The 27535-nt window shown below is 36.5% G+C and overlaps 2 protein-coding genes across 7 annotated transcripts in view; one reads left to right on the forward strand and one right to left on the reverse strand.

Moving 5' to 3' along the window:
* Positions 1-27474, reverse strand: part of Abhd18 (abhydrolase domain containing 18) — a 40145-nt gene extending 12671 nt beyond the window's left edge. For 2 of the 6 annotated variants that reach the window (XM_071614677.1, XM_071614675.1), the window contains exons 1-8: positions 27209-27474; positions 22207-22314; positions 20880-20964; positions 18237-18337; positions 6277-6355; positions 6085-6171; positions 3787-3812; positions 1505-1643 (exon numbers count right to left, since the gene is read on the reverse strand). In XM_071614677.1, coding sequence (XP_071470778.1) covers positions 1505-1643; positions 3787-3812; positions 6085-6171; positions 6277-6355; positions 18237-18337; positions 20880-20964; positions 22207-22298 — 609 coding nt within the window. In that variant the 5' untranslated portion in view covers positions 22299-22314; positions 27209-27474. Of the gene's footprint in view, positions 1-1504; positions 1644-3786; positions 3813-5688; positions 5749-6084; positions 6172-6276; positions 6356-18236; positions 18338-20397; positions 20442-20879; positions 20965-22206; positions 22315-27148 lie in introns of those variants that run through there. The other 4 variants (XM_071614676.1, XM_071614678.1, XM_071614679.1 and 1 more) reach the window with 4 other exon arrangements.
* Mfsd8 (major facilitator superfamily domain containing 8) overlaps positions 1-27535 on the forward strand; it is an 88636-nt gene that overhangs the window by 27994 nt on the left and 33107 nt on the right. The window lies entirely within an intron of this gene.

Raw genomic sequence — 27535 nt, forward strand, 5'->3', positions numbered from 1 at the left:
TTCAAGGTAACGAGACGGGGTTTTGGCTAGCATAAGGGAGTTAATATGTTCAAAGCCAAGATTACACGGAAGCACAGGGTTTGGTAAGGGAACAGCTCATTGGCTGGTCAATAGCTTACTGGCCAAAAGGGTGAATGAGACTGGCAGGGCTGGAAAGATTAATTAGGATCAGATTAGTGGTCCCTTTGTTGTATAAGGAATTAATAAAGAAGTCTGAATGAAGGAGTGACATTGTCAAAGAAGTGATTCAAGGAAGCTAACATGGAAACACTAGTAGGTAGGAATATGAATCCTTTTCTACCCTCAGTTTCACTATCTGGTAGTTTTTTTTAAGAGAGAGGAGAGAGAGAGGGGGGGGGGAGGGAGGGAGGGAGGGAGGGAGGGGGAGAGAGAGAGAGAGAGAGAGAGAGAGAGAGAATTTTTTAATAATTATTTTTCAGTTTTCGGTGGACACAACATCTTTATTTTATTTGTATGTGGTGCTGAGGATCGAACCCAGTGCCCCGCGCATGCCAGGCAAGCGCATTACTGCTTGAGCCACATCCCCAGCCTATCTGGTAGTTTTAATTCTTATTATCTTTAAATATTTTGAGACATATTCTCACTAAGTTGTTGATGAATTTGTAATCCTCCTGCCTCAGCCTCCTAAGTCACTGGGATTACAGGTGTGTGCTCTCATGCCTGACTTGGTAATTGTTTTGAATTTTGAGTTTTTAAACTTAATTTTATAATTCAAATGACCTTCAGAAAACATCCTATACTTGAGACATTCTTGGCCCTCAGTGAACCAACTGCTTTATAGAAAAAACGGAATGCTAAACTAGACAAATCATCATAGTTCAGGGAAAAGTACTAATGAGAGATGAAGCCCAGTCTGTGGGTGAGACTGGAAGTAAGCTGTTGCTGGGCTAGGTGAGGGCATGGAGGGGCACTAAAGAGTGTTAGCATGGGGGACAATGAGAACTCACTGTTAAAGCAAGCTTCTGGCAGGTTTTTAGCACAGGAGAGCAGGGCAGACTGGTGTAGAGTGAGTTAGTTATGGTGTAGAGGATATTTGTTATAAGCAAGACTGATGAGAGAAAAGACTAGATACAGGAAGAAACCAACAAGGAGTCTGTTTCAGGACACGCTAGAAGACAGATAAGGGTCAAATATGTTGGTGGAACCAGGGATGGAGATGGTTTAGCTATCTTGACCAGTTTAATAGCAAAATGGGACATTCACACTTGTCAAATGTAAAGTTAAATTTTATAATAAACTCTGGATAAAATATTAAATCCAATGTCTGAGCTATATCTATGGAGTCGTACCAAAAAAGTCTATATTAATCATACCAAAAATTACATTGTCACATCAGAATTGGAAAGAAGGTTTAGAAATTTGATGTTTTTTCTCCAAAACTAAAAATAATTCTATCCCTAAAGTGAATTTTAAAAATAACCTGATTCCCTAGCTCCCATAAGCATAATCACAATAAAATGTAAGATGAAAGGAAGAGGCTTACGTGTCCTCCCATGGATATTCCGGTCATTCCGAGAGGTCCATAACCTTCTCTCTCTAGCCAGTGCAAGAGAGCTGCAGATTCTAAAACAAGAGCTCCTCCCATCACAAAAAGGTCAGATACATTTTTTAAGCTGGACCTTCTAGTGTCACAAAACAAAGTAGAAAATGATTTATTTTATACATTTATATTTTAATATATGCAGATTTTCATTAGCACCCAGTTTTCATGTTCTTCCCTTACAAGACTAGACAACAAAGAAAAGCAATGGAAAAAATTGACAAAATGAGAGTGCTGCTAACATTGTTCTATATATTAATCACAAACGTAATCCTTACTGAATTTCAACTAGCTCACTCAGTACCTACCTACCTATTTATTTTGCAGGTCTGGGGATTGAACGCAGGAGCACTCTACCACTGAGCTATATTCCAGTCCTTTTAATTTTCTTATTTTGGGACAGAGTTCCACTAAGTTGCCCAGGCTGGCCTTGAACTTGCCATCCTCCTGTCTCAGCCTCTGTAGCTTGAACACTGAGCTATACCCCCAGGCCTTTTTTATTTTGAGAAAGGCCTGGTTAATGTTCCCATTTTATAAATGAGATAACTGGTACTTAAAAAAGCCAAGGTGAGTTGGGCATGGTGGCACACAACAACAATCCCAGATATTCAAGGGGTTGTGGCAGTTAAGATAGTGAGAAACCCAGTGAGATATTGTGTCAAAATAAAAAGGGCTGGGGCTGGGGATGTGACTCAAGTGGTAGCGTGCTCGCCTGGCATGCGTGCGGCCCGGGTTCGATCCTCAGCATCATATACAAAGATGCTGTGTCCGCCGAAAACTAAAAAATAAATATTAAAAAAAAAATTCTCTCTCTCTTAAAAAAAAAAAATAAAAAAAAAAAAAAATAAAAAGGGCTGAGATGTACCTTGGTGGAAAAACATCCCTGAAATCAATCTCCAGTACTGAAAAGTAAATAAATACATACACAATAAAAATAGAGACCAAGATCAGACAATTAATAAATGGCAAGTGACAAATTCAAGTTATGTATGTTATGACTCAAGAGTCCTTCTTTTAAACCCTGGCTGCCTCTCACTACACTTTAGTAGACTCCTCTAGATATTTTTTGCTTGTTTCTTTGTTTTTTGGTGTGTGTGATACTGGGGATTGAACCCAGGGGTGCTCCTACCAGAGTTGGATGCCCAACCCTTTTTATATTCTTATTTTGAGACAAGGTCTTACTAAGTTGCTGAGGCTGGACTTGAACTTGATATTCTCCTGCTTCGGCCTCCCAAATAGCATTCATGACTGGCTAATTTATTCCCATCTATCTACAGTTCTGGAATATGAGCTCTATGAGAGGACTTATTTCTTTCCACTTCTTTTTTATATGCTGGGATGGAACCCAGGCATAGCATGTTAGGCAAGTATTCTACCACTGCCACATCCCCAGGCCTAAGAGGACCTTTTCTAATAATAGATGCTTTTCTAAATAACAGTTGCTATATTTCTCATGTATAGGGTCAAATTTTTATTGAATGAACCAAACACAACAGAGATTACAGAAATGAAAAAAAACACTGCCATCAAAGTTCATCATTTTAAAAGACCAGAAAGAGAATTGTTTATCTTCGTATTTTCTTTTTTTTAAAATTTTTTTATAGTTGTAAATGGACAGCATGCTTTTATTTTGTTTATTTTTATGTGGTACTAAGGATTGAACCCAGGGTCTTATACATGCTAGGCAAGCGCTCTGCCACTGAGCTACAGCCTCAGCCCATATCTTCACATTTTCTGTAAAATGCATTGTGAATAAAAAGTAGTATTGCTAGGTGTGGTGGCGCATGCTTGTAATTCCAGTGATTCTAGAGGTTGAGGCAGGATGATTGCACGTTCAAGGCCAACCTCAGCAATTTAACCAGGCCCTAAGCAACTTATGGAGACCCTGTTGCAAAATAAGTACTGGGAATGTAGTTCAGTGGTAAAGTACCCTTAGGTTCAATTCCTGGTGCCCAAAAAAACAAAAAAAGTATAGTTCCAATCAGAAATATAATATATCTTAATTCAATCTATTACAATGTCTTATTGGACCTCCTTATCATACATTAAAATGCGAAAGTCAAATAAGAATTAAAGTAAACACACCTACTACAGTCATAACAACCCCTCCCCCAATAACACATGGATATTAAACTTGTAAATAGTCAACTGAAGGATACCAACATTTTTTAAATTACTGAAAATTAGGTATTAGTACTTCAAAGATAAAGGTGGTTCATACTTACACTTGGTCCTTGGGTTTCCTGCAGCCATTTAAGAATGTGGGTCAAAGAGAAAGTTTTGAAATAATTAAATATACTTTTGCCGTAAAACATACAAACTTATAGCAAAATAATCAAGTTTGAACACAATTTAATTAAACCAAAATAACTGCTCTCTAGTTATCTCAATAGGATATTTAGAAGTTCTCAGGTTTTTCAGCTTAGTTCTCTTAATTTTTTTTTTTTTTTTTTTGTGGTACTGGGAACACCCATGGATGCTCAATCACTGAGCCACATCCCCAGTCCTTTTTATTTTTTTATTTGAAACAGGTCATGCTAAGTTGCTGAGGCCAACCTGGAATTCGCAATCCTTCTGCTTCAGCTGCCTGTGTACCTGGGATTATAGGTGTGTGACACTGGGCTTGGCCTTTTGTTTTTAATTTATACAATTTTACTGAGATACAATCACATAACATATAATATATCCATTTAAAACATAAATTAATGTTTTTGGTATACTCATAGCGTTGTACAATCTTTAATAAATTTAAAATAATATTTAGTGACAGTTTTTTTTAATTTATGAAATTAAGTTTCCTACAGAAATCCAGGAAATAAAGAATGTGTTTAGAAGAAAACCAACTTCGTCTATAGCCAAGCCCAGTACTTTTGTGGATTTCTTTCTAATATTTGCCCTTATACAATTTTTTATTTATTTTTTAAATATTTTTTAATTGTTGATGGACCTTTATTTTATTTATTTGTAGGTGGTGCTGAGAATTGAATCCAGTGCATCATGCATACTAGGCACTGAGCAACAATTCCAGTCCCCACAAATTTTTAATTTGGATTTTCTGTTTTTAGGTGCTTTTTTTTTTTTTTTTTTGTTAGTGGGGGGTGCATTTCTAGATGATGCTACATGGTTTTGTTTTGTTTTGATTTGATTTTGGTGCTAGGGATTGAACCCAGGGCCTTGTGCATGCTAAGCACAAGCTTTACCACTGAGAATTGTAGTTTTATATCCTATTTTTATTTCATGAATACTTTTCACACATTATTATAAATTTAAAATGTAACAGTTAAAACTCACTGAATGCTTATTATTAAGTATTTAATAACCTAATAATGTATTCCCTTTTATCAATGAGGAAAGTGAAGTACTAAAAGGTTAGTAGGTACAAGGTCACAAAGATAGTGATAAAGCAATAAAAACAACACAATCAATTATATAAAATATCAATGTTATGAACCAGCTGCTCAATCATCTCTCGACTGTGCATTTATTTCTACTATTATAAATAAACCTATGTAAATATCTTTTTTCTTTTTTTCCCTAGTATTTTATTCTTAGAATCAAAATTCTAAGCAACAAATTCTATGAATCAAAATCACTCCCAACAAGGGACATGAGATTTTCTTTTTTCTTTTTGTGGTGCTGGGGTCTGAACCAGGGCCTCAGGCATGCTAGGCAAGGGCTCTACCACTGAGTCACCCTCAGCCCAGATGTAGACCTTTTAAGGTTCTGTTTTTGTGTGTGGGGGAGGGGGGACAAGGGAAGGGGCTACCAGGGATTGAAATCAGGGGCACTTGACCACTGAGCCACATCCCCAGCCCTATTTTGTATTTTATTTAGCGACAGGGTCTCACTGAGTTGCTTAGCGCCTCACCATTGCTGAGGCTGGCTTTGAATTTGCGATCGTCCTGCCTCAGCCTTTTGAGCCAATGGGGGTTACAGGTGTGCACCAAGACGCTTGGCCATTTTAAAGCTCTTAAAAAATATGGGGAAAATGCTTTCCTAAAGAGCTGAACTCATGTTCACAGTCATTAGTAATCAGAATGCCCATTTCACAGAGCCTCCCCAGTACTAGGTTTTATTTTTTCAAATCATTGGTAATTATTGCTTTAACTTTGTATTTCTTTCATTACCAGCAGTTGAACATTTCTTTATATCTGTGCATCAGTTTCATTTCTTCTTCTGACGTCATCTTGAAAATTAAGTTAAGAACTGTTCTAAACCTCAACTGATACTATAAATGCATTTAAAACATGAGTGTTTTCTTAATAGCAGTCAATTTAATATTAAATACAGCATAAGTATAAAAAACTAGAAGTATAATTTAATTATTTTTATTATAAAATAGAAGTACATCCTTCTATTAGTTTTTTAAATGCATGGAATAATCTTTTACTTCTTTTCATTTTTGCTGACACATTTTCTGGACTGAATTTAACTGGTTTGGAAAAGCTGGTTACTATCAATCATTCCTTTTGATAACTAAATATACAGATAGAGAAAGTACTTCTCAGGCATCACAGAAGGATATAATACGGGTTTTCTAACAATAAAGAAGCCATCCGGGCTTCTTTAATCATGGGACGGGCCATCAGTGTTCGCCGCCTCCAGTAATGCTAGGAAAGAGAAAAGGACATGCTTTGAGAACCCAGCGGCCCCTCTGCTAAGGAGACTATGTCAACAAAGTATCTAGGGATTAAAGAGTCACAGTGAGGTCTTACATGATCTCCGGTTCCAGCAAGGTGAATGCACACTGGTCTGTATTTGCTGTTCCACTCCTTAGGCACAATAAATTGGAACCTATTTAAAAAGAAAAAATGAAATTCTCTTCAAGAGGTTTTCAGTTCTTAAAATTACTTGGCAGAAAACATCATTTAGAAATTGACATTCAATTTGTAATTGACTAACCAGTATGTTCAAAAGCTACAAAACAACTGTAAGTTTACCTTGTTAGGATATTAAAATATTCAATACAATATAAACAGAATTTATTGTAATTATTCTTTACCTAGGTCAATACCACAACTTTATAATACAGAATTAAATTTTGTGCAAACATCGATATATGACGATCTTAAAATACAATGATTAGACAGGTATAGTGACACATGCCTAAAATTCCAGTGATTTGAGACTCTGAGGCAGAGGATCGAAAGTTCCAGGCCAGTCTTGGCAACTCAGCAAGTCCCTAATAGATACCTAGTGATACTGCCTCAGTGTTCAGAATAAAAACTAAAAGGGCTGGGATGTGGCTTAAGGGTAAAGTGCCCCTGGGTTTGATCTTCAATACTGGGGGTGGAATAGGGGATAAAGTCTTTAGGTATAGCTCTGCTTGGCTGTGCTGTTGATGTATCAATAAAATAGTTTTTTTTGTTGTTGTTGTTGTTATATTCTATTTTTTTTTTTTGGTTTCGTTTTTGTTTTATTTTTTTTACCTTGTAGTACATCATAGGATCTTGTTTATTAAAATTTTGATACTGGGAGGTGAAGCCAATCCATGCCAGAAAAAACAAACATAGTTTTCTGTTTGTCTTTCTCTTATTTAGTGTTTTTTTTTCCCCTCTATATGCCATCTCTTTTATCTTACTGTGGTAAGATATATACATAAGAAATTTACCATTTTAATTATATAAGTCAGTGGCATGAAGTACATTTGCATTGTTGTGCCACCATCACTATAATTCATCTTCAGGAATTTTTCATCTTCCCAAACTGATTTACTTTTCTTTTTAAGATCATCATGGGCCAGGCACGTTGGCACGCGTGCCTGTAATCCGAGCTACTCGGGAGGCTGAGGTAGGAAGGTCCCAAGTCTGGGGTCATTCTCAGCAACTCTGCTCAAAATAGAGATAATCTAGAAAAGGGCTGAAGATGTAGCTCAGAGGCAGAATGCTTCTGGGCTGCTATTATACTAAAATATTGTACTATATAAGCTCAAGGTCTAACTTGAGGTGGCTGCTTTATCAAGCAACAAAAAACCCCAATTCTGAGCTTCTTTGTTTAAAAAGAGGGAACATTAATAGTTTTCTATTGTGAATAAACTTGAGCAGAACATGGATACACTTAAGGCTGGTTCAATGATGATTTTGTGCCAACAGGAACACTTACTTTTGAATCTCATAATCATAACTCTGCTTCACAGTGCATACTCAGCACTCTCCTATTTTCTTATATTTAAAAAAAAATTGGGGTGGAAATGAAAACATTTAAGAATTTCTTCAGTAGAAGGGCATGGTGGTGCATTCCTAGAATCCCAGAACTTGGGGAGGCTAAGGCAAGAGGACTGTGAGTAAGACTAACCTGGGCAGGTTATAGGGATCATATCTCAAAATTAAAAAACAAGTACTGTGGACATAGCCCAGTGATAGAGCACTTGCCTATCATGCATGTGCAAGGGCCTGGGTTTGATCCCCATTACCACACACACACAAATTTATTTATTCTTTTTTTTTCCCCAGTAGAAAGCAGGGCATCTCTGTTACTATTTGCATGTACTTTCCTTTTGTCTTATGGCAAAGTCTGTAGTGATTTCATTACTGGAGAACAGCTTGAAATTAATAGGAATCTTTTGTTACAGTATTGACTAACCACTGATCTTACAAAGGATCATTATCAGTCTGTCTGCTCAGACTGTTTGAGCCAGATATAGGCCAAATTTGGGCAATGAGATTTGCTCTTTTGGTAATGCAGAAATTGGGATGGATTGCAGTTAGATTCCATTGAGCATCTGGATATGGAGACTGTATGGGCAGTGGTAGCTGTTTTTTCAGCTATATGAGAAATGAGAAGGGCATACAGACGTGGCACATAAAGCGGAAATGCGAATATAAAATAGGAAAGATAAAGTAAGGAAACCGTGTCCTTGGATTATTCCCCTCACCCCCACCCCCAGTACTGGGGAATAAGCCAGAGGTGCTCTATTACTGGGCTACATTCCCAACCCTTTTAACATTTTCTTTTTTTTTTTAAGTTTATGTTTTTAATATTTATTTATTTGTTTTTAGTTGTAGGTGGACACGATACCTTTATTTTTACTTTTTTTTTTTAATATGATGCTGAGGATAGAACCCATGCCTCACACAAGCAAGTGCTCCACCTCTGAGCCACATCCCCAGCCCTTAACATTTTCTTTTGAGACAGGGTCTTGCTAGGTTGCCCAGGCTGGCCTCCAACTTGCAATCCTCCTGTCTCAGCCTTCAGAGTAGCTGGGATTTTCAGTTGTGTGCCACAGCGCCCAGCCTGGACATGTACAATATTTAATAAGATAAACAGCTGAACATACATTTATTGAATAAGCCTATATACTAAAGTGAGTTTAAAGGCTTTCAATCTAAGAACTAGAGGAGCAGCCCAGAAGAGACACAGGAGATAGGTATGGTAGAGGCAGAAGCTATTTGTGTTTCGTATGGCCACAAGAGACTCTAAAAACTGAGACTGGGGAATGGATAGCGAGGCAGAAATCAGGGTGATTAAATAAAAGACTTATTTACATATGGCATGGTGTTACCCGCAACTTGAGACTGTCCTCTAAGAAAACTCAAGTCTCTTAGGGAAAGCCCAGGCTCCTAGAATGGACATTTTTGTCCCCAGATAAATCTTCCTTACTTAAGATACTGCAAGGGAGATACCTCTTCTGCCTCTTTTCAACCTATAGAGAGTAAAAGTAAAGTCTGCCAGGTGACATACATTTCTTAGGTACTACAAACCCCAGGTCAACACCACTATTCAAATACAGTGATGTACTTTATGAATGCATAACTGAATTTTCTTCTTTTCTGTAGACATCAGTATACATGATAATCCTAAAATAATAGTGGGTAGCTGGTGCAGTGATGCACACCTGGATTCCTGCTACACAGTAGGCTGAGACAGGAGGTTTGCAAGTTTGAGGCCAGTCTGGGCAATTGAACTAGACTCTCTTTCAAAAAAAAAAAAAAAACAAGGGCAGCTAGAGATGTGGTTCAGAGGTGGAGCCTCCTGGATCTAGTCCTGATACCCGCTAAAACAAAACACAAAATCCTTAAAACTTTACATTTTTGAGAAACCCAAGCCAAATATATTAAGCAATTCAATTCTCCACTCATAAGTATTAATGAACAACTAAGGGTCTTACATTTAAAGAAAAAGGGTGGGGGTGGAGATGGACAAATAAAACAACTGACAGTTGAATTCATAACAGAAATAATCAGAAAAAAAGAAAAAAATTAACATTCTATTACGGTGATAGTTGTACCACTGGGTAAAGTCACTAAAAATTAGTGAATTGTACACTTGAAATGGGTGGATTTCATTAGTAAAATATGCCTCAATAAAACTGTTTAGCCAGACACGGTGGGTGGCACATGCATGTAATCCCAGCAGCTCAGGAGGCTGAGTCAGGAGGATCACATGTTCAAAGCCAGCCTCAGCAACTTAGTGAGGCCCTAAGCAACTTAGTGAGACCCTGTCTCTAAATAAAAATTTTAAAAGGGCTGGGATGTGACTCAGTAGTAAAGTACTCCCAGGATTAATCCCTGCTACAAAAAATAATTTTTTGTTGTTTTAATTGTTTAAAAATTTAAATACTCATGACAATTCTAATTTGTATCCTTTTGCAGAAAACTTCCAAATCCATAAATAATATTAAGTTTCTAAGAGGAAAAAACAAAAGTGAAAGTTGGAGAATTAAAAAGGTCTTATAAGAACATGACAGAAAGCTTTCTATTTGCTTCTGTCTTGTTCTTTGTTCCTTTTAAAATTTGTTCCCACCCTCCTTTGGATTAATTGAGTAAGTTTTAATTCTATTTTATCTCCTCTTATTAGCTATTCTGTCTCTTTCTCTTTTGGTAGATGCTCTAGAGTTTATAATATGCATTTTAACTTAACAGAATCTGTATTAATCAGATTAATTTTAACAATGACCAAATACTGAATGTGAGGGCTAAAAGAAAAGGATCAAAAAACCCTTGTAAGGTGAATAACAAAAATTAAAAGAAATTTTTTTTTTTTTTTTAAAGAGAGAGTGAGAGACACAGAGAGAGAGAGTGAGAGAGAATTTTTTTAATATTTATTTTTTAGTTTTCGGCAGGCATAACATCTTTGTTTGTATGTGGTGCTGAGGATCGAACCCGGGCCGCACGCATGCCGGGCGAGCAGGCTACCGCTTGAGCCACATCCCCAGCCCAATTAAAAGAAAAATTAAGAAAGAAAATCAAAAGATAGAGAGAATTAAATGGGGCAGGGTGGCACATGCCTGCCTGTAATCCCAACTATTCAGGTGGCTGAGGCAGGAGCATCACAAATTCTAGGTCAGCATCAGCAATTTAGCAAGGTTCTGTTCTCGAAATTTTAAAATTTAAAAAAGGATTGAGGATGTAGCTCAGTGGTAAGACCACTTGCCTAGTATGACTGAGCCCTGGATTAAATTTTTAATACCATAAAAGAGTAATTACTCAGTGGATTCCAAAAAAAGAATATTGTAAAAATAGTATGCTTCAAAAACTGATTATATAAATATTAGACTGATATAAATATTAGAGCAAAGATAATTATTAATTGTTTTTTAAATAAAAGGAACCATCTCATCTCTTTCTTCCTCCTCTCAATTTTTGTTAGTTCTATTATCCCTTCAAGTCCCAGAGATTGGTGATGTCCTTACAACCACTCTATTGATGCATTTTGCCATTACATTTCCTATACTTCATAATATTCTAAATACTATTTTTTTTAACATTTGATTCAATCTAAAAACAAAACATATTGAAGCTTTTCATAATACAAAACCCACAATAACATTTACATAATCCTTATTAAGCCAAATACATTTTTAAGTGAAATGATTCAGTAGACACCATTGTTCTTCTTTCTACACAGATGATGAAACAAAGACACAGAAAAGTTAAGTATATTTGCAAGGTCTTATATCCAGAATAGTGGAGCAGGAATTCGAACCTATGAAGTCCAACTCCCAAGTCTAAGCTCTTAAACACTAAGCTGTAGAGCCTCTTGTGGTTACAGAATAGAAGGCAAATTCTATAATCTTCTAAAATATAAAAGGAACAAAAATGTATAGAGGAAGAAGAGAGGCAGAGAGAGTGTAGGAGCACTAATTTTCTTATTCTAAGTGATAAGAAAGAAAAAAATCTGTCAAAAATTAATGATCAGTGGCTGGGGTTGTAGCTCAGTGGTAGAGTGCTTGCCTAGGGTGGGTGAAGCACTGGGTTCAATCCTTGGCAATTTAGTGAGGCTCTACACAACTAAGCAAGACCCTATCTCAAAATAAAATATTAAAAAAGGGTGGGGATGTGGCTCAGTGATTGAGTGTCCCTATGTTCAAAACCCAATACCAGAAAGAAAAAAAAAAAGAATTAAAGAAAAAAAAATTGGTAAGTTTAAGAAGTGGGCTAAATACCTCATCAACCAAAACAGATATGAATTGGTACTCTAAAGTATTTGTCTTGGATATAAGACCTGTATGGTAGAGAAACTACCATACATTTTCAGAATTATAGAGAGAACACCAGAAAAACTGTAAGTTTTAAGTTCTGATTACCTCCAGAGATTTTTACCATTATAAAACATCATTCATCATCAATTCTGGTAATATTTTGTCAAGACTTATGTTTAATTCTAGTATAGAATATTTCTTTCCATCCCTTAACTTTCAACCTAAAGAATGCATTTCTTGAACACAGTATGTTTGGAACTTGTTTTCTGTTCGTCCACACTACCTTTTATTTGGTTCTTTTTTTTTTTTTTTTTTTTGTGGGTACTGGGGATTGAACTCAGGGGCACTCGATCACTGAGCCACATCCCCAGCTTTATTTTGCATTTTATTTAGAGTCAGGATCTCACTGAATTGCTTAGCACCTCGCTTTTGCTGAGACTGGCTTTGAACTTGCGATTCCCCAGCCATTATTTTTTAAATAAAAGGAAACCCTCTTATTTCCTTTTCCCCCTGCTCAATTTTTGTTAGTTCTATTAAATGTAATGAATGATACGACTGGATTTATATCTGTCATCTTTTTTTGATACCAGGAATTGAACCCCTGGGTGCTTAACCACTTAGCCACATCCCAGTCCACTTTTTATTTATTTATTTTTTTTGAGATAGGGTCTACACTAAGTTTCTTATTGCCAAAGTTGGTGAAGCTGGTTTTGAAGTTTCGATCCTCCTGCCTCAGCCTCCTGAGCTGTTGAGATTACAGGCATGTGTCACTGTGCCCAGCAGTCCTTATCATTTTTTATTTCGAGGCAGGTTCTTGCTCTTCCCAGTACCTGGGAGTACAGATGTGTACCATTATGCCTCACTTGTAAAAATTATTTCTGATTTCTGACAATGAAAATTGAAATTCTATAAAACACAAATGAATGCAGCAGGAATTTAACATTTAACCAGATAATCATATTTGCCTTTTTAAAGAATTCAATTTTTGATAGAATTTGAATTCTAGATTATTTACATTTGCTCAATTAATGCTGTGCTTAAAAATATTATAGTTCATTTAGAACTTTGACATAAGTACATTTCTAATATGGGATATCCATAATACACATAACAGTTCATAAATTATTTCACATTACATAGTTATATCCATATTCTAAGGTGTGTGTATGTGTGTGTGTGTGTATATATATATATATATATATACACACACACACACACACATATATATATTATATACCCACTATATATAATTATAACCAAACTATAACTATATATATTTTCTCACTACAGTTGGATCCTAGGAGCAGTCTTAATCCATTTAGTAAAGAAAAGGAATATTTGATTTCCCGCCCTTTATTTTCCTGAAGCATCTTTCCCTCTGCCTCAGTAAAAGCAGAAACTCAGAGGAAAAAAAAATCATGAATAATGAGTTAATTGACAAGATGAAAGGATTTCTCCTTGTGGGTACACATAAGTTTATCATAACAGTATTAATATTTTCCTACATATATGGCAAAAAAAATTAGCTAGGCAAAGAGATGTATACTGGGATGTTCAGTGTTAAGGCATCTGAACAAAAAAAAATTGAAATTTCATAGTCACCATAGGAAACTAGAAAATCATGGTAGAAGCCACCATGTGGAATACCAAGCACTATCAATGTGATAATAGCCAGATGCGATGGCACACACCTGTATTCCCAACTACTTGGCAGGCTGAAGCAGGAAGGTTGCCAAGTTTGAGGCCAGCCTAGGCACCTTAGAGGAAATTGTCTCAAAATAAAATAAAAAATCCAAAAAAAGTGCAGGGGATATAGTCCAGTGGTGAAGCACTGGTCTAGATACATAAGGCCCCGGGTTCAATCTCCAATACTACAAAAAAATTTTAAAAAGACTAGAAGAATGTAAATAAAAGAGCAATGATCTTCCTTGTTGGAATTATCAGTAACTTTTTTTCTTCTTTGTATTTTGTAAAATGATAATACAATGAGCTAAGTTACTTATCAAAAAATTAAAGAGAGAAAGGAAAAATAGATGTCAATATGTATTGCTTGGTAATTTATCAGAATAAACTATGGTGAAAAATACGCCACTAGAGATATAAAAGTTACTTGTTTTCCTATTCTTGTCACCGTTGGAAAGAATCATTAACTCTCCATAAATTTTGAGATTATTTCTAACACTGAGTTAAAGGACATGATTCCCTCTTTGTTTTTTTTTTTTTTTTTTGCAGTATTGGGGATCCAGGTCTCGTGAATGCTCAGCAGGTGGCTGAACTGCATCACAGAAACCCCCCTTTCTTTATCCTACAATCTATGTAATTTTCCAGATCAGGTAGAGAATCTATAAGAGGACCCAGTTCCAGAACGAACTGATGGTATACAGAAACCTAAAATTTCTTTTCCTTTTATATTAAGTTCATAGGCTAAAGAGCTGCACATTTATTTAATGCTTTTTATATTTCCTGAACATAATTTTCATTCTTTTTATTTTTATTCTTTTTAACAACCCTATGAGATAAGTAGTATTCCTACTTTATAAAACCTGGTTTAGACATTAAGTAATTGACCAAAGGTCATTACATCAATAATTAGTGGAACCAGAGTTCAATCCCTTATCCGTTTAATTCCAAAGTTCTGATTCTTTCTACTACTTGACATTTGCATTATATTTTGAAGTTATTTAAAGAAAAAAATACATTTATAATAATACCTTAGACTTAATGGAATAGCTGACTACAAGAGTTAAAAATTGCCCTGCTGCTAGTTCATACTTTATAGGTTCATTTATTAGGTTCTGATTTACTGGAATGAACTGGAATTCCACTGCACTCACATGAAAATTTAGGTAGGTCTCCAATACAGAATAATCTCTTCTCAAATGATTTTCACACACATCTATTTGTATGACTGTGATCGCAAACAAAACATTTAAAGAAAAAAAAAAAACACTTCCCAGAAACAAGAAATGGGTTATTATCAATAATGCAGCAGGAAAAGTAAAATATCTTGCTGCTTTATAACAGTATTTGGTAAATCATAAAATGGAAAACCAAGGAGAGACCTAGTTTCAATTATTTAGAATTTATTTATTTATTTTTTTATCATTATTATTTTAAATATTTATTTATTTATTTTAGTTTTCGGCAGACACAACATCTTTGTATGTGGTGCTGAGGATCAAACCCGGGCCGCACGCATGCCAGGCGAGCACGCTACCGCTTGACCACATCCCCAGCCCCAATTATTTAGAATTTAAACAATTTAAAAACTAATCTCTATAGTGACCTTGATGAAAGTTCCTACAAAGCAAATTAAAGGTTTAAATAAGGTCCAAAAAAGATGAGTTTCAACTATTATATGACTAACAACCTAAAGATCTTACAATATCCATTTACATTCACAAACTGATATGCTAATTACAAACTATCCTGAGGAGTTTTATTTAATAAAATCATGTGCTCTGTCTAATCTAATCTGTTACTACAAGCTCTTTCACTTCCTCAATTGAATGCCTTTTTCTTTCTATTAAAGGAAGTACTTGTACATTGTAGAAATTTAAAACTGATTTTTTTCTTCTTTCACTAGTGCATTATTATTTATTTTTTCATACCTTTATTTTATTTATTTATTTTTATGTGTGCTGAGGATTGAACCCAGGGCCTTCCACATGCTAGGTGAGCGCTCTACCTTTGAGCCACAACCCCAGCCCCCAGTTTATTTATTTTTGATTGGTGCTTTATAGATAAACAGAAGGTGGAATTCACAGTGGTATATTTATACATTAAGAGCATGATTTTGTTAAATTCATTCCACATTTTCTCTTTCCCATCCTCCCTCCCTCTTAATCTCCTCCTACTCTACTGATCTTTCCTCTATCTTTATGATATTCTATCCCCACCCCTTCTTTCCCGTATTTGGCTCTAGCTTCCACGTGTAAGAGAAAACATTTCAACCTTGATTTTTTGAGTTTGGCTTATTTCACTTACAATTATGTTCTCTAGTTCCATTCATTTGCCAGCAAATGCCATAATATCATTCTTATTTACGGCTGAGTAAAACTCCATTATGAATTCAGACCACAATTTCTTAATCCATTTATCTATTGACAGACATCCGGGAAGGGTAAATAATTTGACTATTGTGAACTGTGCTGCTATAAACATTGAAGTGGATGAACTGCTATAGGATACTGATTGTAGTTCTTTTGAATAAATACTGAGGCATGGGATAGCTGAGTCACTTGGTAGTTCCATTCCTAGTTAACTGTTCATTTTGGTGGTACTGGGGTTTGAACCTAGGCCCTTGCAGTCCCACCAACAATGTATAAATGTACCTTTCCCCCCACATCCTTGTATTTAGTATTATTTGTATTCTTGATAACTGCCACTGGAGTGAGAGGAATTCTTAGTGTAGTTTTGATTTGTATTTCTCTAATTGCTGAAGATGTTGAACATGTTTTATACCTTTTTTGGCCATATGTTCTTGCTTCTTTTGACAAATGTCTGTGTAATTCTTTTGCCCATTTATTGATTGAGCTATTTTTTGATGTTAAGCTTTTTGAGTTCTTTATATATTCTGGGTTTTAATTCCCTGTCAGAGAAAGATTTTCTCTCTGTAGGCTCTTTTTAGGCATAAAGAAGTCTGATAGTGGAATTATTTGGATCTTCTAGCTATAGGATTGTTTGCTGTGCTGATTTTTTAATTTGTTGCCATCCCACTTACTGATTCTTGGTTTTATTTTGCACAGCCTGAGAGATAGGAATCTAGATTCATTTGTCTACATATGGATACCCAGTTTTCCCAGCATCATTTGTTAAGAAGTCTGTCTTTTCTGTAACATATACTTTTGGCACTATTGTCACGCATCAGACGACTAAGTATATAGGTTTGTCTTCTATTCTATTCTACTGGTCTTCATGCCTATATTGATGCCAACATCATGCTGCTTTTGTTACTTTTGTTACTCTGTAGTATAATTTGAGATCAGGTATTGTGATGCCTCCTGCATTGTTCTTGCTCAGGACTACTTTGGCTATTCCAGCTCTCTTATTCTTCCAAATGAATTTTAGTACTCTTTTTTTCTAGTTCTGTGAAGAATGTTATTGGCATTTCAATGGGGATTGCATTGAATCTGTATAGTGCTTTTGGTAATATGGCCATTGTGACAATATTAAAATTTTGCCTATTGAAAAACATGGGATATCTTTCCATCTTCTAAGGTCTTCAATGTCTATTTTCAGTGTTGTATAATTCCCAAAGGTGTTTTTTTTTTTTTAAATTGTGAATGGTTTTTGGATGTCTTTCTTAGAATCCAGTAGTAACTGGAATATAGAAAAGCTATTGATTTATGAATGCTGATCTTGTATCCTGTTACTTTGCTGAATTCATTTATCAGCTCTGGAAGTCTGTTAGTGGAAATATTTGGATCTTCTAGATATAGGATCATGGCAGCAGCAAACAAAAATAATTTGAGGACTGGGGATATATAGCTCAGTTGGTAGAATGCTTGCCTTGCATGCATAAGGCCTTGGGATCAATCCCTAGCATCACACACACAAATAATAATAATTATTTGATTTCTTCTTTTCCTATTTGTATCCCTTTAATTTCCTTCTATTGCCGAATTGCTCTAGCTAGAGTTTCAAAAACTTTTTGAATAGGGATGGTCATATTGGACATCCTTGTCTTGTTCCTGACTTTTCTCCATTATGATGCTGACTTTGGGTTTGTCATATGTAGGCTTTATAATATTGAGTAAAATACCCTCTATCCCCAATTTCCCCAGGTAAAACTATAATTTTTTTAAATCCAAAATCTCCCACCCAGAGATAATCAGAGATGGCACATTAGTATATTTCCCTTGAAAACTTCTCTGTGTGACAGAGAATATACATGCTTGTATGTTCACAAACATGGAATTATACAATCATTTGTAGTAACTTCTTAAACTTTAATATATTGTGACCATATTTCCATTTCAGTTTCAGTATCCATGCTATGGATAATTATTTCCCTATTATTGAACATTTAGGGCAAGAACCATTTTTTGCAACTATAAATAATGCTTTAATTAATATCCTTGTACATATAATACTATAAGTTCTTGTAAGAATTAAAATATCTTTTAAATTCAGCCATTTAATGGTTTAGATCTGCCTTATTATTAAGTAATATTATGAAATATAATGGTGTTGATATAATTTTAATGAACATGAATAACTTACTAATTTTATTTCCTGAACAAAAATTCTTACCGTGCAATAACAGATTCAGTTGGCATGATATCAGGCACATAGTGGGCCATGGGGGAAACAAAGTGTCCATCTAGGATCTTACAGTCTGACTGCTCCTCAATCTAAAAGAAAAGAAATCAAAGATGTATTCCAGTAGACTAAGATATCTATCTTATTCTATCATGGATGTTTTTCTAATACAAAATTTTATTAAATTAAAAATTATTTTCAGTGCTTACTCTATTTACTTTTAGCTTCACTGTGCTTTCTGAACCTAGCTTCTACCTACACACATTATTTTCTTCTAGATCCTTTACTATAGTCTAGTTTGGAAAATAAATAATAAATCACATTTAATGACAGGCAATAACTCAACGTAAAATAATAGTCAAGAAAATTCAACAGCATTCAACAATCTAAGAAGAATCATAAGAACAATTTTTGAGTTGGATGCAGTAGCCTTCAATCCTAGCTACTCAGGAGGCTGAGGCAGGAGAATCAAAAGTTCAAGGCCAGCCTTGAACACTTAGCAAGACTCTGTCTCAAAATTAAAAAATAAAAATAAAAAAGGGCTGGGATCTAGTTCAGTAGTAGAGTGCCTCTGGGTTCAATCCCCCAGTATGGCAAAAAACAAAACAAGTCAGGTGTGGTGGTTCATGCCTATAATCCCAGCAATTAAGAAGGCTGAGGCAGAAGAACTGCAAGTTCAAGGCCAGCCTCAACAACTCAGAATTTCACTTTCTATCTCAAAATAAAAAATAAGTAGGCTGGGGATATGGCTCAGTGGTTAAGCACCTCTGGGTTAAACCCCCAGTATGGGAGCGGGGAGTGAAAGAAGCCAAACACAAAAAATTACACATTATATGATTCTACTTATAAGAAAGGTCCTAACTAGGGCTGGAGTTGTGGCTCAGTGGTAAAGTGCATGCCTCGCATGTGTGAGGCACTGGGTTCAATTATCAGCACTGCATATAAATAAATGATTAAAACAAAGGTCCATCCTCAACTCAAAAAACATTAAAAAAAAAAAAAAAGAAAGAAAGAAAGGTCCTGGGGCTGGGGATGTGGCTCAAGCGGTAGTGCGCTCGCCTGGCATGCGTGCGGCCCGGGTTCGATCCTCAGCACCACATACAAACAAAGATGTTGTGTCCGCCGAGAATTAAAAAATAGATATTAAAAAATTCTCTCTCTCTCTCTCCCACTCTTTCTTTAAAAAAAAAAAAAAAAAAAAGAAAGAAAGAAAGGTCCTAACTAGGAGAATTCATAGTAACTGCCAGCAGGTAGGGGAAAGGGGGAATGGGAAATGACAACTAGTGATTACACATTGGGAAGATGTTCTGCAATTAGTGAAAAGAGTGATGGTTGTACATCTTGCTAATAAATTTTAAAACACTCAATTGTACACTTTGAATTACATTTTAATTTTGAAAACCACAGGGGGATCTCTTAAGAATATATTCCGAAATCTTAACAGTAATTCCCTCTGGGAAGGAGAAGTAGATGGTCGAAAGCAGAAATTAAAGGAGTTTTTTTGATTTTTACTTGGTATTCTTTAGTTTGTTTTAAGGCTTTAATATATTTTTCCAATAGGGGAAAAAAAGTAAAAAATAGAGAACAAAAAATTTAAGTCAGGAAGCAATGTTTTAAATCCATAAACTATGAAGGAACAGTTATGATATCAAGAAGATATCTGCAACATAAAAATTTTGTTCTTAGCAGTGGAAATCTTTTTTCCCCTCTGGTGCTGGGGACTCAACTTGGTGGTACTTTACCGCTGAGCTTTTTTAATTTATTTTGAGACAGGGTCTCACTACTTGCTGAGGTTGGCCTCAAACTTGTGATTTTCTTGCCTCAGCCTCCTGTGTCACTGAGATTAGTCATGGGCCATCACACTGACCATGGGAAACTTTTTAAAAAAGGAAGAGTTCTAAAGATATCCAATACAGCAGTGGAGTGAGGGATGGGATGTTCAGCCATTTGTATCCCTTTTCCACATCATCTCAGGTATCCAATATATAAATCTAGAAATATTTTACAGAAAAACAAGTAGTTGCTTAAAAAACTAAATGATTTCAAAAACATTTTATCTAATTTTACAGTATTTTCTAACATTTTCTCAACAATTAATAATAACTCTTCATGTTGTGATTCTCCAACTAGATTACTCCACTTTAATACTTACTATTCTTCTTTAATGTTGAATAATTTACCTTAATCCTCTTGAGCCTAAGGATACAAAATAAGACTCTGAAAGATTCAGCCTAAATACTTTTTTGTACTTAGGCAAGTATCAAATATATGCTTCCAAATATATATAAATAGAATTATTAAAAACATCTGGTTAGGGGCTGGGACTGTAGCTCAGTGGTAGAGCGCCTGCCTCACACGTGTGAGGCACTGGGTTTGATCCTCAGCACCACATAAAAATAAATAAATAAATAAAGCTATTGTGTCCATCCACAACTAAAAAAAAAAATAATAATAATAATAAAAAACAAAAAAAATGCCCTACATCTGGTTAGGGTACAAATAGCATTCTGAATGGAAGTCCACTGCATTCATTACTAGGGTTTATTGTTATTATACTCTAACATTCCATCTATTCTCCACATACATTTATGCTAAATCAGAACTTCTATAAATGTATTGTTTTCATTTGAATACCTTATCAATGTATACTGGATAATCACTTGAAACCAGATTCTGGCATCTTTCTCGATTTCCAATCATTTTTCTGAATTCAAAGAGTCTATTATAGAAAAGGAAACAAAAAGGAAAAAAATTAGCAAATCCAATTCATTCTATTTTATTTTATTTTTGGTACCAGGGATGGGACCCAGGGGCACTTAATCACTGAAACACCTCCCCAGCCCTTTTTTATGTTTTACTAGAGAGAGGGTCTTGTTGGGTTGTTTAGGGCCTCACCAACTTGCTGAGTCTGGGTTTGAACTCCTGATCCTCCTGCCTCAGCTTGGGATATCTCAGAGTTGCTGGGATAACTGGCGTGCACCACTGCACCTGGCTCATAAGCCATTTTGAAATTTTTTAATCTTTTAAGGAAAGGGTCAGTTGATTTTTTTTTCCCAAACTGGACACTCATCTCAAAAAAAAAAATTGGAGGAACAATAATGTGCAGAAAATAATGAACACATAAAGATTAAAAATGAAGCCCTTGCAGTGGTGCACTCCTGTAATCCAAGCAGCTGGGGAGGTTGAGACAGGAGGATTGTGAGTTCAAAGCCAGCCTCAGCAAAAGTAAGGCACTAAGGAATTCAGCGAGACCCTGTATGTAAATATAAAATAAGTTTGGGGATGTGGCTCAGTGGTCAAGTATCCCTGAGTTCAATACCCGGTACCCAAAACAAAAAGAAAAAGAAAAACAAAACAAAACAAAATGAAAGGCACCAAGTCTGAAAATTAATTAATTCCAGATTTGCCCATGAGCTACAGTGAATCCCCAGTTTTACAGCCATGGTAGACTCAAGTTACTCAAGAAAAGTCAATCCCTAAGGAAATACATAGAACTCGAATTGCCTAATGAATTACTGAAGTTAGAAATCTAGCTTGTAGCTGGATGCAGTGATGATGACTATTAAGAAGTTGAGGCAGGAGGATTGTAAGATCAAGACTGGCCTGGGTGAGTTAGCCAGATTCTGTCTCCAAAAAAAAAGGCTGGGGTTGTAGCTCATTGATTTAAGTACTTATGTAGCAAGCACCAGACCCTGGGTTAAATAATCAGTACTGCAAAAACAAGAATAAAAATAATATAAACATTTAGTTTGTGTTTCTGACAGCTCTTTAAAATCTGAATTATTTAAAAAATAGCCTTTTATAAGCTAAAACTTCAATTAAGACATATATAATTAAATGTTTAATTTCTTGGACAGTTAATTTTTGAGCGTAAAGGATTTTAAAATTGAAGTAAAAATGTAAATGTTACTAAAGCAACAAACTTAAAATAAGTATTCAAGGGGGAAAAAAAAAAGATTACCTTTTGAGATCTTCTGGTCTTCCCCATCCTCTGATAAAAAGTTTTGTGAGGAGAAGTCTCCGGTATAGAACATCTAACTTGCTCACCCCCATTAGTAGCAAACAGCATCTAGGAGAAAAATTTAAAATGACTTTAAATTAAAAAAAAAAAAAATGCAAATAGCAGGTCAATTTTCTAACTACTTCTTTGATGAGGTGAAATTCAAAATTTAGAGTAAATCCTTGAATTTATTCCTTTGAAAGTAAGACATGAGATTTTGGAAAAAATGAGAACAGAAGTGGAGAAAATGAAAAGCTGCAACCTTCATAAAGCTGCATTCTGCTAGGGCAAGAGCTCTCTATCCTCTGCTCATTGACTGACAGGTACCTGATATTTATTGGATATAAATAGTAGGAAATAATACTTACATAGTATTATATTATCAGCCAGGTACTATTTTAAAAACTACAACACATACACTTTCTCTTTTAAACCTCCCAAAGATTGGGTTACAGGGAGGAGGAAACAAATGTCACACAGTCAGTAGAAAATAGCCATAATCTAACTCCTACACAAAGCTCAAGATCTAAGTACCACACTATAACTACTCCTCTTGTATACCACAGTGAAGGACAAGTACTAATCTGTGCTACTACCTGCCTACCATTTACCTCTCTCTTTTCAATTACTTCTAAAGATTATTTTATACTCACCTCCATCTTTTCTAACTGAAAGGTGTGGTTTCAATTTGTGTGTATAACCTGATTTAGGTTCAGAATTTATTCTACTTAGATAAATGGAAAATGGAAATTTACATTTCAATCAGTGAACTTTATTAAGTACTAATCGTTTTGTATGTTTTTTTGTGAACATCATTGCTGTCTGCATACGCATGTATATATACATATATGCATGCACGCACACATATATATATATTTAATTTTTAACAAACTTCAAGTTAAACTTAATGTTTTTTGTCTGCCCAGGTGTACAATCTACCCCACTGTCAACTGGGCTGGCAATTGGTTGTTTTTAGGACTGGACCAGCAAACCAAATCATTCATACCATCTCACAAATGTTTACTTGATGATGAACTTATCAGGCAAATCCAAAGTATAGCTAGAGTACAGTATTATTTTAACATTACTTATTCACTCTCTAGTTTCATGTTATTCAATTACTCTTGATAAAAATTTGGTGTTGACATAATGTTAGAGAAAAAACAGCACTGCATATACAGCTTTGTTTATATTATTCATATCTATGGCATAATACACATAAACTGGTATTCCGGTTACTAGATTCCTATAAGTTATCATCAATTCACCAGAGCTAAATCATCGTGGATGGCTTAATAAAAATTTAAGTTCCTGAACTATTAAGAAAGTATTGCTTACTTTTTCCATTCAACAAATATTTCCTTCTTAAGTGCTTAAGAAATAATGCCAATCATTATTTTAGGCCCTGTGTTACAAGGATGATCAAAGTACTTTCCTGCTCTCATGGATCTTTTTTTAATATTTATTTTCTAGTTATAGGTGGACACAATATCTTTATTTTATTTTATGTGGTGCTGAGGCTAGAACCCAGTGCCTCATGCGTGCCAGGTAAGCACTCCACTGAGCCACAATCCCAGCCTAGATTTTTTATTTTAGTGAAAAGAAAATGATTAAATTTTTTTTTTTTTACCCAGGCGTGATTCTTGGGTTTGGAATTATATAAATCTTAAATTCTATTTCAGCCCCCAAAATATAAAATGCCAGGTTTTTCTGACCCTCTAATCATGCAGGTCTTTTTAGGCAGGGCTGGCTGTGCTCAGGGTATCCAGTATCACCATGAGCAGATAATAACCCAAGCTCAGAGTAAAGACAACTCCAATTTACCAGAAGGAGGCACCATCTGGAACCACGCCAGACACTAAAAGCCTTGACACTAGCTGGACTAACACCAATGAGTTTCGGCAGAAACAGGACCCACTGTTTTCAAGTTATGTATCAAGCCAAACTGACACAACTGCCATCTATGTTTTTAAATAGCCATTGTGAAAGGGAAAAACAAATTGAAACAAAAATAGAAGTTCTAGTACTGTGCCAAGGAATGAAATTCCTTTCCTAGAAATGAGCTTTATTGCTAAGGTGGCACTCCTGGTCTATCATGCCATCTAGTACTCTTATCTCCTGTCACTTTCATACCTAAGTATTTAAACAGCCCTAATTTCTGTAGGACTTTTATCCTTATGTTGTTTATGTGTTACATATGTACCTCAAAGGCATAGATACTTTAAAAAACAACACCATGCAAAAGAAATTTATTCCCACCCTCCAAAAAAGACATCTAATTTTTAATTTTGTAATTTCACTTTTAAATCACCTTTTTTCTATACAAGATTAAGTAGCTAAGAAGGGCTTTAGATACCTTAGATATCCAATGTTAAAAATCTACTACAGGGGGCCGGGGATATAGCTCAGTTGGTAGAATGCTTGCTTTGCATACACAAGATCCTGGGTTCACTCCCAACACCACCACCAAAAACTCTCCCCCCCAAAAAAAAAAAAAATCTACTACCATTGTGTAACATGTTTAATCATTTTTAACCTTACACTGGAGAAAATTAGGAAAATAGAAGGTTTGTTTAGGAGGTGGTGGGTATCTACTTTGAAGGGTCATCTAAGGAAATCTACTAAGTGGATTGTTTCATAACCTCATGTGAAACGTTCAGGAAATAATCTAATCTCCTTTTTCCAAAGGGCTAAAAGTTTTTTTTTTAACTGTCTACTTAGCCAAGGCGAGGTGGGACATGCCTATAATTCCAGATACTCCTATAATCCCAACTTCTTGAGTGGTTGAGGCAGGAGCATCAGAAGTTTAAGGCCAGCCTGGGCTATTTAGTGAGACCCACTGTTTTCAAGTTAGGTATCAGGCCAAACTGAAACAACTGCCATCTATGTTTTTAAATAGCCATTGTGAAAGGGAAAAACAAATTGAAACAAAAACAGAAGTTCTAGTACTGTGCCAAGGAATGAAATGCCTTTCTTAGAACTGAGCTTTATTGCTAAGGTGGCACTCCTGGTCTATCATGCCATCTAGTACTCTCATCTCCTGTCACTTTCATTCCTAAGTATTTAAACACAGCCCTAATTTTTTAAATGGCTGGGGATGTAGCTCGGTGGTGGCACCCTGAGTTCAATCTCCAGTACCAGGAAGAAAAAGAATGCTGTGTGTTCCTAAAAGTTACTTAGAGCTTATTTAGATTTTGCCAGTCCTGCAAGTACTCATTGCATGTGTTTTTGTGGTCTGAAGTCATCTCTTGGACACAGCAATGGAAAGGAGCAGAATACCTGGGTCAATCCACTAGCTGTGTGACCTTGAGTAAGTCACTTAAGTGATACTTGGCCTAATGTACAATAGCAAATTATTTTATTAACATAAAAATTGAATATGTTTTGACATTTTAAGAGATATGAGAAAAGATACTTCTTGTTCTTTTCACAGTAAGCATGATAGTGAGGAGTACAGGCTTTATAGTCAGAAAGGCTGTTTTTTTCTCATTTAAACTGTTGCTTACTAGCTGTGTGACCCTAGGCAAATTAACTTAATCTCCCTACCTTCAATTTCTGTGTATTTGAGAAAATTCCCACTTTAGCAGGTTATGTATGTATGGATGTAGGAATGAAGTAAGGTAATTCAACAAGCATTCCTTCAGCTTAGATACCTGTAGCAAACTTTCTGTTAAGTGCAATACTGGCTAAAAATTCCTTTGTCCACTACATATGTGCCATACACTGCCCTAGCCTCCAGGGATTAAAAAAGGCAATGATGGGGCTGGGGTTGTGGCTCAGTGGTAGCTTGCTTACCTAGCATGTGTGAGGCACTGGGTTCAATTCTCAGCACATATAAACACATAAATGAATAAAGGTCCATCAATAACTAATAATTTTTTTTAAAGAAAGGCAATGATGGATGACAGTGAAAAAACATGGCTAGAAAATGCTAAACTTCCTACCTATGAATTTTGTTGGAACTAATTACAGCTATTATAAATGAATTTGCAAGACCGAACCAAACAAGTACCAACTAATCAGGTCTAGATTCAGATGATTCTGAACAGAAGACACTTCAAGTTTAGCTATTCACCAGTGGAATGTGCCCAGAAGTTCCCAAATGAAGCAAAGCTCAGAGATGATGGCAATGCCACACATAACATGTGGAATCTGGCACAATGTGAGCTTATAAACATTAGTTGAGGGGCTGGGGGGTAGCTCTGTGGTCACAGCGCTTGTTCAGCATGTGTGAAATACTGGGTTGGATCCTCAGCACCGCACAAAAATAAATAAATAAAATAAAGGTACTGTGTCCATCTACAACCAAAATAATTTAAAAAAAAATTAGGTGAAATGGACCAGTGAGCTCCACTTCCACACTGAGCGACTGCGGGAAAGTCTCTTCTCTGGACCTTTAGTGCTCCATACAATAGAAAATTTCTTTGCTTTTCCTATCTCATAGGCTAGTTGGGATCAAATGAAATCACTAGTTCTAATAAAATGTTAATTTACGGGACAAACAAGGGCTACTGCAACCAATTAGCCTACAGGCCTAGTTGTAGGAATAAGATGTTAATACGTAAAGACCGGGAAGGAAATAGCATCTAGATGTAGTGAGAACACCCGTATTTCCTAAAAATGCCATCTTCTTTGTGATAAGGAGCCTTTCGTTGCTAAGCACTTTCCCAAACCCCAGCGACCCGAGCGGGCCCTGCTGAGTGGCACCTCGCAAGGCTCCGGCCCTAGTCCGCGGGACTTCCGCGGGACCGAGGCGGGACGCCCCCTTCGGCCTCGGCCCTCGCCAGCCCTAGGCAAGGCGCCTTCCCAGCGGGCAGCTGGGGAAGAGGGGTCCGCACCTCGGCCTCCCTCTTCGCCGCCCCAGCCCCGCGCCCCAGCCCCGCGCCGCGCCTGGTGTCCCTGCCTGTTCGCACGTAGGCGGCGCGCCGAGAGGCGCGGGACTCGGCCTCGGCCGACGACTTACTGGCCGCCGGGCGAAGCCCACGGTTCGCTGGCCGAGCGTCCTGGCGCCGCCGCCCCTCCCGGGACTCCTCGGCCAGCCCCACAGCAGCACCGACCGAAGGCTCTCCAGGAATAGTGGCGGTGGCACCCGGAGGCGGCGCGGGGAGGGAGGAGCTCGAGCCAGGCTGGGCGGCGCCTGGACCCTCGCCCGCTCTCCCCGGCTCTACCCCGCGAGGCAGGGAAGCTGGCGAGTGCGGACGCGGGCAGGAGGCAGACGACCCGGAGCCTTACCCCTTCTCCCCGCCTCTGAGCGCTGGCGCCCCGCCCACTTCCGGCACTAGGCGCGCAC

The sequence above is a fragment of the Marmota flaviventris genome, chromosome 7 (assembly GCF_047511675.1).
Source record: "Marmota flaviventris isolate mMarFla1 chromosome 7, mMarFla1.hap1, whole genome shotgun sequence".
Lineage (NCBI taxonomy): Eukaryota > Metazoa > Chordata > Mammalia > Rodentia > Sciuridae > Marmota > Marmota flaviventris.